At 34.3% G+C, this 10,260-nt stretch overlaps 1 protein-coding gene across 1 annotated transcript; it reads left to right on the top strand.

Moving 5' to 3' along the window:
* The first annotated feature begins 471 nt into the window (after positions 1–471).
* Positions 472–2,104, top strand: LOC139901395 (mannitol dehydrogenase-like). The gene is made up of 4 exons (XM_071884115.1): positions 472–627; positions 720–1,347; positions 1,504–1,657; positions 1,783–2,104. The coding sequence occupies exons 1-4, from the start codon at positions 530–532 to the stop codon at positions 1,983–1,985; spliced, it is 1,083 nt and encodes a 360-aa protein (XP_071740216.1). The 5' UTR covers positions 472–529; the 3' UTR covers positions 1,986–2,104.
* Positions 2,105–10,260: the final 8,156 nt, after the last annotated feature.

Here is a 10,260-nt window from a genome sequence, read left to right as displayed (position 1 = left end):
ATTAATTAAATTACAAATGTGAGAGAGATTTCTAATTAATTAGTTGAGGGTAAAACAGTAAAGTAAGAAAAAAGTACAGAAAAAGTACAGTGTGATAATGACATTTCTTAAACTGTGTGTTTTTTGTCTGGGGACAATTAATCTGGGACGGAGGGAGTATATAAAAACTTCTACAAAACATATTAGGCGTAGATATTGTCAATGGGGACGGGACTAATATCCAAAAGTCATTTCCGTACAACTCCGTATTTACATTATTCTGCCATGGCTCCACATTTACGCGACATATAATTCAAAATGTTAAAGAGTCAACAAAGATGGCAGACCTTAAATTTTAATATTATACTCCATGTAGGCAGCATCACCCTTATGCAATTGCTTACGTAGGGCTGCATCTTGGTTTTTATAATGTATATAAATAGCAAAGCCTGAAGCCTCATTTCATTCATCAAATTAACACAATATCTATTCAACTTCATTTCTGGTACTAAACAAATTCAGATTAATTAAGCCTTCAACGCTGTTCTAAATGGCAAAATCATATGAAACTGAGCATCCAATCAAGGCATATGGTTATGCTGCTCGTGACAATTCCGGAACACTTGCTCCATTCAACTTCTCCAGAAGGTATAGTTTTCTTAAATTTATGTATATTTTTTATTCCGTATTAATTATGGAAATGAAATTACGATGATTGATTATTTATGATTATGATATAGGGCTACCGGAGAGAAAGATGTACGATTCAAAGTATTGTACTGCGGAATCTGCCATACGGATCTTCACCATATCAAGAACGAAATGGGCATGACCCAGTACCCGATTGTCCCTGGGCATGAGATTGTGGGTGTGGTTACAGAAGTTGGCACCAAAGTTGAAAAGTTTAAGGTTGGCGACAAAGTTGGTGTTGGGTGCTTGGTGGGTTCATGCGGATCATGTGGAGGTTGTGTCTATGATAGCGAAAACTTTTGCCCTGCGGCTGTTCTCACTTACGGTGCTCCCGATGCCGATGGCACCATCACATACGGTGGATATTCTGATCACATGATTTCAAACGAGAAATTTGTCCTCCGTTGGCCTGAAAATTTGCCACTTGATTCTGGTGCCCCGTTGTTATGTGCCGGGATCACAACTTACAGTCCCTTAAGATTCCATGGTCTTGACAAGCCTGGTATGAAAGTCGGTGTGGTTGGTCTTGGTGGGCTCGGTCATGTTGCTGTGAAGATGGCTAAGGCTTTCGGTGCGGAAGTTACCGTTTTTAGCACATCTATGTCTAAGAAGGAAGAAGCACTTGAAGTACTTAAAGCCGATCACTTTATTAACAGCAAGGACCAACAACAAATGCAGGTAAGTAATATATATATATATATATATATATATATATATATATATATATATATATATATATATATATTTAAGTTGTTATTTTCTATATGTTGGGGATTGAATCTTGAGTACTTAGAGCGGTAAGTGTTAAATCCTTTTAATTGGTATGTTATACAGGCTGCTATGTGGTCGCTCGATGGTATCATCGATACCGTGTCTTCAAACCATCCGATTGCGCCGTTGATTGCTGCACTAAAACCACATGGAAAACTCATTATTCATGGTGTACCAGAGAAGCCATTGGAGATACCAGCATTTTCTTTGCTTACAGGTAATTCATCAATAGCAACTTTGACCCGTGATATGTTTTGCATATCGTAATATTAACTTTTTTGAACCCAGAACTATGAAATTAATGTTGAATTAATACATAAATGGGGTGGTGTGTATTGACAGGGAATAAGGTAGTTGCTGGAAGTATGATTGGAGGACTTAAAGAGACTCAAGAGATGCTTGACTTTGCAGCAGAGCATGGCATAACTGCAAATATAGAGCTTATTCCCATCGACTACGTCAACACTGCGATGGAGAGGCTTGCAAAGGCTGATGTGAGATACCGTTTTGTGATCGACGTGGCCAATTCTCTCAAACATGAATAGATTTTATCCTTGATGAGCTCTTGATTGATGAATGTTCTGTTTCTTTTCGTCGTTTTATCATTATATATGTACTTTTGTGCAAGTATTGTTTATGAAGAGTGAGGATCTTTTACCGATAAGTTGTATGCACTTGTTTTTTTTTGTTTTTTTTCTTTTTTTTCTTTTTTGTTATCTTGAATAAAAGTTCTTATGATATTATTATTAGTAGTATATCAAAGATACGATTCTATCAATCTATCACCATGTGATGTAACATAAAATTAAATTTCATCCACTTGAGCTATAGATTACTTGGTTTATAAAGGCTTTAAAATTTCAATATTGTCAAAAGTTGAATTTAACCCCATTCTAACTTAATAGTCCATATTTTTATTTTTAAAATTCCCAAAATTAATAGTCTATTTTTATAGATAAATAAGAAAAATAAGATAAAATTTTTATATCTTTACTTTATAAAATAAAAAGGTAACACATAGCAACCGTAACAGAAATGATCATAACATGCTTAGTGGAGTATTGGTCAATATCATTATCAATTTAGTGACATGATCTCACCTTTAATCCAACGTTAACACTAACTTTGTCAACAAGTATACATTTTTCCACTTTGATGCCCAACTATGTTACCAGTGTAGCAACTCATGTCACCATTTTTGAATATGAATTTTGTACAAATAAAATGTATTGATTGAAAAAGGTCCAGTTAATGGTCCTAATTCGAAGAATTTTCCGAGGCTTGAAGAATTTGGCCAGCTATATATGGTATAATCAACAATTTTGAGGTAGCAACGAATTGGCGAGTCTCATACCTGAAAATATAGTTTACTTGTGTGGATCAAATATCCTCAACGCATGTTCAAATTTCAGTAGAAACATATTTTAAAGTAGTTAACGAAATGGTTGAAAACGGTCATAGAATAATTCGATTAGATACATATGAATAAAAAAGCTTGCTCTCCTAAAATCTAATTCGTTTACGAATTTGTGGAGGTAAGTGATGTTGATAGGTATTTTATTTTGTTCGTCATATTTATGCTCTATTCATACACAATTGCATGTTTATGCTCTATTCATACGGATGAAATGGAGATTAAATAATGTTTTAAGAGGATAAATTGAATGTGCCGAAGGATATTGAAGTATTATGCTTTGAAATGTTAAGAACAAGTGTTGGTTTATTTTGGCTAGTAGAAGATATGTTTATCCCACATTGGTGGGAGGAAGATGTGAGGGGTGAGTGACTTGGTTATATAAGATGGGCTAAGTCTTCATTCCAAATCGCACCAATCAATACACTTTAAGTATTTGATTATTTCTTTCTTTCTTACCCTTGTTTGAGAGTTGTATTAGTTAAATATTTTGGAGAGTGTAGTTGGCTTAAGAGAGTCGTCTATATCATTGTAACAATTTGTGATATAGTGTATTTTCTCTCTTTGGGGGCCGGTGGTTTTTCTCCTGTTTTGGAGTTTCCACGTTAAATCTTGTGTTGTGTATTGTTTTTATTTCTTTACTATTATTGTTGGGCTGGGTGGTGGGAATTAGTGAGACCGTAATTTCCCAACAACTGGTATCAGAGCGTCAGGTTTGACGGGGGTCTCGGTTATGGGAGTCGGAGTATGCTCTGTGGTTGCCACGGGAGTGGATCGTCCACATCAGAAACGAGTTCTATTGATCGTATAGGGTATCTGGTTAGACAATATTTTTCTGATTCGTAGTAATAGTTGGATTTGTTAGTGGCGAGTTGTGGATTTCCGATTTAAAGGGTCCTGGCTACCTGCTACATCTTTTGGCTATTCGAAACGTGAGCAAAATCAGAGAAAGTGTTGTTTATAGGATACGGATACGATGTCGAAGTTCAGTCCAATGAGGTTTGATGTAGAAAAATTTGATGGGAGGATCAATTTTGGCTTATGGCAGGTTCAAGTCAAGGATGTGTTGATTCAATCCGGTTTACACAAGGCGTTGAAAGGTAAACCCACCTTTGTTTCTGGCAGTGATTCCAGCAGTAAGTTCGATGAAGAAGAATGGGATGATATGGATTTGAGGGCAGCAAGTGCGATTCGTTTGTGTCTTGCAAAGAACGTGCTTGCAAATGTGCACGGGTTATCAACGGCAAATGAGCTTTGGGTTAAACTAGAGCAGTTGTACCAGGGTAAGGGCATCTCAAATCGGTTGTGTCTTAAAGAACAATTTCATACTCTGCGTATGGATGGGGGTTCAAAGATTTCAGATCATCTAAGTATTCTTAACGGTATTGTTTCGGAACTGGAGGCTATTGGAGTTAAAACGGATGATGAAGATAAAGCTTTGAGGTTGATATTATCTTTATCATCGTCCTATGAGCACATGAAACCTATTCTAATGTACGGGAAAGAAACGTTGAAGTTTGAAGATGTTACTAGCAAGCTCCTATCCGAGGAGAAAAGATTGGAAGGTAACGGGGTCTCGTCATCAGAAGCTACGGTACTGTTGTGTTCAGATAGGCAGAAGAGAAACTCTAGAAAGAATCTGACATGCTGGAAGTGCGGGAAGACTGGGCATGTAAGGGTTAATTGTCCCGGTGGAGCTAATCCGGCAAATGGCTCCAAAGATGCTAACATTGTCTCCGTTGTTACGGAGAGTGACGAATTCCTCTGAAGTCACGTCATCCTCATGGTGTGTTCGCGCCACCGTGGAAAGGGATGTTCGTTAGCGGTTCCACAATTACACATGGGCATTGGTTTGACATTTATGCAGGTTGTGTGGTGGAAACTGATGTTGTAGCTGATGGGACTTTCGGGAAAGCCAAACAGGGAAGTTGCACCATAAAGTTTCAGCTGGTTGTTCAACAACATGTGCCGAGGTGAAATGCTTGGAATGCGATATTCTAAGTGCTATACTCTTTATGGTGGAGTATGATAATTCTTGTTAAGAGTTATGATTGTCTGTGATGACAATGATTGTCGGTTTAGACAATGTTCGATGAAGATGCAAGTTTTGTCTCTTGGGAGATAATGTCAACGGCATGAAGATGAGGATCTTGAAGTTGTCGTCGAGGAAGCGTCTACATCGGTTATCCTTGCAATGTGGAAGCATGGTTATCTTCTTCTATCCAAAAGGTGGAGATTTGTTGGTTTATTTTGGCTAGTAGAAGATATGTTTATCCCACATTGGTGGGAGGAAGATGTAAGGGGTGAGTGACTTGGTTATATAAGAGGGGCTAAGTCTTCATTCCAAATCGCACCAATCAATACACTTTAAGTATTTGATTATTTCTTTTTCTTACCCTTGTTTGAGAGTTGTATTAGTTAAATATTTTGGAGAGTGTAGTTGGCTTAAGAGAGTCGTCTATATCATTGTAACAATTTGTGATATAGTGTATTTTCTCTCTTTGGGGGCCGGTGGTTTTTCTCCTGTTTTGGAGTTTCCACGTTAAATCTTGTGTTGTGTATTGTTTTTATTTCTTTACTATTATTGTTGGGCTGGGTGGTGGGAATTAGTGAGACCGTAATTTCCCAACAACAAGCTCATCATACTTAGTATTATTGATAATAAAGATTAATAAGGATATTGAAGTAGTTTAGTTTGGTTACTGTTAGTTTTAAATTTGATTGTATAGGTTGCACTTATTTATCTTTAAACCCGTTATTAATGTTATAACTTTTTTTCATTAAAAAATGAAAGAATAAAGAAAGCAAAACATCAAGCAAAATATGAAGTAAGGCTGTGTGTTCTCGAGATTTTTTGAGAAAGAAAGGAAAGGGTTTTAATGGAGAAAAGACTAACTTGAGGTTTTATTAGAAATGAAAGGGATAGAAAGAAAAGGGTTAGAGAGGAGAGAGGGATTTTTATTTAGACTGCAATCCGTCTAAATTGGGATGAAAAGAGAGGAAAACAGCTACTCCATATTCAAACGACTATTTTTAACTCTATTACTATTCTGTATTACTTTTCCACTTTACGGCAACTCTCTTTTTTTATTATTATTTTATTCCCCACTTTGACTTTCAAAGGAAATTTTTAGAACCACAATTTATGTCACTTATTCTTACTTTTGAGATTTTAACCTAATATCTTCTAATCCTTTTCACAAAAACCCTAAATGCATCCATCAATAATAATTTCATCAACCAATATGCTTTTGAAGAATACGAAGATTTCATCAATGTTTTCTATCATTACTATGTATGGCTAATAGTTAGGTTATTCATTCCGTTGTACAATTTTTTTTTCATTATTTCCTTTGAGTTTTACACGAATGTAAGAGTATTGAATTATTACTTTGATATTTATGCACTGTTTGAATACGATTTTCCTTCTCTTTTTGTTCAATGGTAAAGGAAGAATTGTTTACACTCTACCTCTCTATACAACACCTTCGTGGAATTGTGTATTATTGTTGTTGTTTGAATACAGTTTAATAAATTAGTTGATTTAGATTAGAGTAATACAAGTTATTGCACGTTAACCATTCGTGCCGAGTCCTATTAGGTTTAATTATTAGGGATTAAGACGAATAGTGTACTCAACATAAACTGTATTCAATATAGTTTCTTTCAATTGTAATTGCAAATTAATACTTAATAACTCATTGGTTTAATTGATAGCAATTGAGATTCACATATGATACGTTTCTCCATTATTGTTTAAAACCTTAACTTTACTTTGCCACGTGTTCTCTAGCTTTTAGTCATTACTAACAATTTAGTTAATTAGTAATTTAATTAATCTCAAATCCAAGAACTCATAAATTTGATTATAACCACTAAGCTAACTCTCTAATGGATCGATCTCTGCATACCATTACTAGTTAAAGGTAATTTTGGTTATATTTTATTGGTATTTTGACGTCGATCAGTTGTGTAGATTGTTTTGATTTGTGATTTACTTTAAGTCTTTAGGTAGTTCGGTTTAGGGTGTAACTGTAACACCATACTTTTTTTATACACAACGGAAGACTTTATAAAACAAACATCATATATATTAAATACACATTATATATGATTATACAAAACACTGGTGTTACCTAATTACAAGGTGATTATAATATTCGTTTATACAAAAACATCAGAGTTTAATCCGTGTCAAACATCACTTCAGACCCTGCTTCACTCATAAAAAAAACATGCAACACTTCATCTACAGGGAAAGAACACTGTGAGGGGATTAGCACACCATTAAATGAATGGAAAAATCTAGATGTACATCACTATAAGCATCAAGCACAACTTAAGTCACATGTCATTAATCACAAAATAACTAGAGGACCGACGGCTTGTACGGGCCTTCAACTATCAGCTGATTGGGCTAGAGTCTACCGATACTCCTTGCTATTGCATTACTAGTATAGTCTAATCGTACAGTAGTGTAGTTTTTAGTAAGTCCGGTTCGTCCACATGGAACTAGCCAAGTTTAACGCTATATTTTAAACTATATTTGTATAAATATATATATATATATATATATATATATATATATATATATATATATATATATATATAAGTAATATTATTATTATTATTATTATTATAAAAAGGGGGTTTTTTACCGTTTAGTGGCCAGTTTGTCGATTTTATGTCTTAAGTCACAATTAAAACCTAATGTAAAATATTAAAAATAAATATAACTTAATTTAAAGCGTAAAGTAAATAACGATAATAAAAGTGCGATAATTTAAAGTGCGATGAATAAAATGACGATAAATAAAATTGCGATAATTAAAAAGTACGATAATTAAAAGTGCGATAAGATATAAAATAAAGGAATTATACTTATTTAAACTTCCGTAATCATGATGTTCGACGTGTTGATTTTAATTTATTACCATGGGTTAATTGTCCTTTGTCCTGGATTATTCGATATGTCCATACGGTTTTGTCCATAATAGTCCATCGGTCATAATTATAAAGTGCGAGGATCTTCGTCAAATTAACCTTATATTCGAAGTCAAATATTCCAACTAATTGGGGATTCGAACTGTAACAAGGTCTTAATACTTTGTTTAATGAATACACCAGGTTATCGACTGCGTGTAATCCAAGGTTTTACTACTTTGTTAACAATTACACCAATTACCCTTAATTGTAATCCACCCCTGTTTTAATGAGTCCATTAACTATTAATCCATCCCCGTGTCCGGTTAAATGAACAATTATTCGTATTTATAAATATCCCGCCCACCGTACCCGATTAAGCGTATGTGGTTATATATAGATACGTCAAATTGTAACCTTTATATTAAATTAACGAGGTATCGTTTAGTTAATATAAAGCCCATTAATATCCCATAGTCTAATTTTCACAAGTGTCGTTCTTTTGTCCAAAACCCAATTATGGTACAAAGCCCAATTACCCAATCTTAATATTTAGCCCAACATCACAATTACTTCGATTAAAATAAGCATAATAATAACTTAGCTATGAGACATTAATTTAAAAAGATTGAACATAACTTACAATGAGTATTAATAGTGTAGCGTTACACAGACAGAATTTCGACTTACAAACTTACAACATTCGCTACCATAACCTTATTATTATTAATCTTAAATTAAAATTATAAAAATATATATATATATATATATATATATATATATATATATATATATATATATATATTTGAGAGATAGAGATAGATAATATATATGGTGTCCAAATTACGTCGAATTCGCTGGCTATTTATAGATGTGGCCAGACTTTTCACTCCATGCGATCGCATGGAGTTTGTTCCTCCAGGCCATGCGATCGCATGGCCGCCATTCCCTGCTCACAATGCAACTTAAACGTGGGCTGCTCGTATTAATATATTATATAATATAATAAATATAATTTTATATAATTATATATATTATATTATATTCTTGTGCATCGTTGACTTGTAATTTTAGGCCCGTTGCGTCGCGCGTTGATAGTTGGTTCATGTCCCAGTTCCGAATTTTCGAACGTCCTTGCGTACAATTTAATATCTTGTATTTTGCGTTTTGCGGCTCGTACTCTTGTAATTTCTAGACGTTTCTCATCAATAAATTGAACCACTTTGATTGTACTTTGTACTTTTTAGCTTTTTGGTCGTTTGCGTCTTCGAATCGTCGAATCTGTCTTTTGTCTTCACCTTTTATATTTAAACGAATATCACTTGTAAATAGAACAATAGCAACTAAAAGCTTGTCTTTCTTGAAGGATAATGCTATGAAATATGTGTTCGTTTTTAGCATTATCAGTAGCCAAACTATTATCCATTTGATTTGGTAACATTTGACTTTAAGAAATGGTCAGAAGTCTTCAAGCCTTCATAGACTATTCATAATAGTACTCTTGTGTCCTAGGCAAAAGAGAACTCAACTTGGACTAATTAATAATTTGTCAAACATTTAGGACCATTTTACTTTGTACATCCTATTCAAAATGCCCCCCGTCTAAATCATTTGTTAAGTGACAATCAATTTAAAGTGTTTTTGATGCGACAAAAAAATCAGGTTGTACCGTAAGAGTGTCAAAATTTGAAATTATGTTATGATAAGAGCACAGATATTGGTGATTGTGACGTGGAGTGGATGAGATGCACTTTTTGGGGAAAAACTGTGACTGGGCTATGACATTTTGGGGAGGGGGAGTTGTAATGGGGGGCTTTTGTCATGGTAAGATTGTGACGTGGCATTTTTTTTTCTTTTTTTTAATTGTTTTTAAATTATTTTTTATTTTGTTTAATACAAAATATAAAATAAATTAGACAAAAGTACATTAATTATTTAAAAAAAATTACAATTAAAAAAAATACACGCAAAAAAAAAAAAAAAAAAAAAAACATTACAATACATTATTAAAAAAAACACTAGTTATGCATCGAGCGAAAGTTTGGCGGGAGGTTCCAAATATGAGCCGTTAAATCTTCACGATGTTGATCGTGCACGTCTCGATCGCGAATCTCTTTCTCTCGTGATCGACGATCTTTGACCCTTCTCCGAATATTGCGATGAGGCCGATTTTCGGGTTTATCTAACCATTCTTGTTCCCAAGTACTTAACGCAAACCCGTTATCTTCTTGTATCATGTTGTGCATAACAATACAACTATACATTATCCTTCTCATCTTATTAACACTCATAACTCGTGCCGGTGTTTTTAAAATCGCAAACCGACCTTGTAAAACACCAAATGTACGCTCAACATCCTTTCTACCACTCGCTTGAAATTTAGTAAATTTTTTTCTAGGCTCTTCAATAGGAGTCGTATACCCCTTTATTTGTGTTGTCCAATCGGGATATATCCCGTCCGCCAAGTAGTAACCGAAGGGATA

The sequence above is a fragment of the Rutidosis leptorrhynchoides genome, chromosome 3 (genome assembly GCF_046630445.1).
Source record: "Rutidosis leptorrhynchoides isolate AG116_Rl617_1_P2 chromosome 3, CSIRO_AGI_Rlap_v1, whole genome shotgun sequence".
In the NCBI taxonomy this organism is placed as follows: domain Eukaryota; kingdom Viridiplantae; phylum Streptophyta; class Magnoliopsida; order Asterales; family Asteraceae; genus Rutidosis; species Rutidosis leptorrhynchoides.
Note: the sequence above shows the minus strand (reverse complement) of the source record. Positions and strands in the feature narration are given on the sequence as shown.

Bases quoted from the DNA above. Each gene is read 5' to 3' on its own strand.
- LOC139901395 (XM_071884115.1), top strand. From the start codon at position 530: ATGGCAAAATCATATGAAACTGAGCATCCAATCAAGGCATATGGTTAT. The intron at 628-719 runs GTATAGTTTTCT...ATTATGATATAG, and splicing joins CCATTCAACTTCTCCAGAAG to GGCTACCGGAGAGAAAGATG. The intron at 1,658-1,782 runs GTAATTCATCAA...GTGTATTGACAG, and splicing joins AGCATTTTCTTTGCTTACAG to GGAATAAGGTAGTTGCTGGA.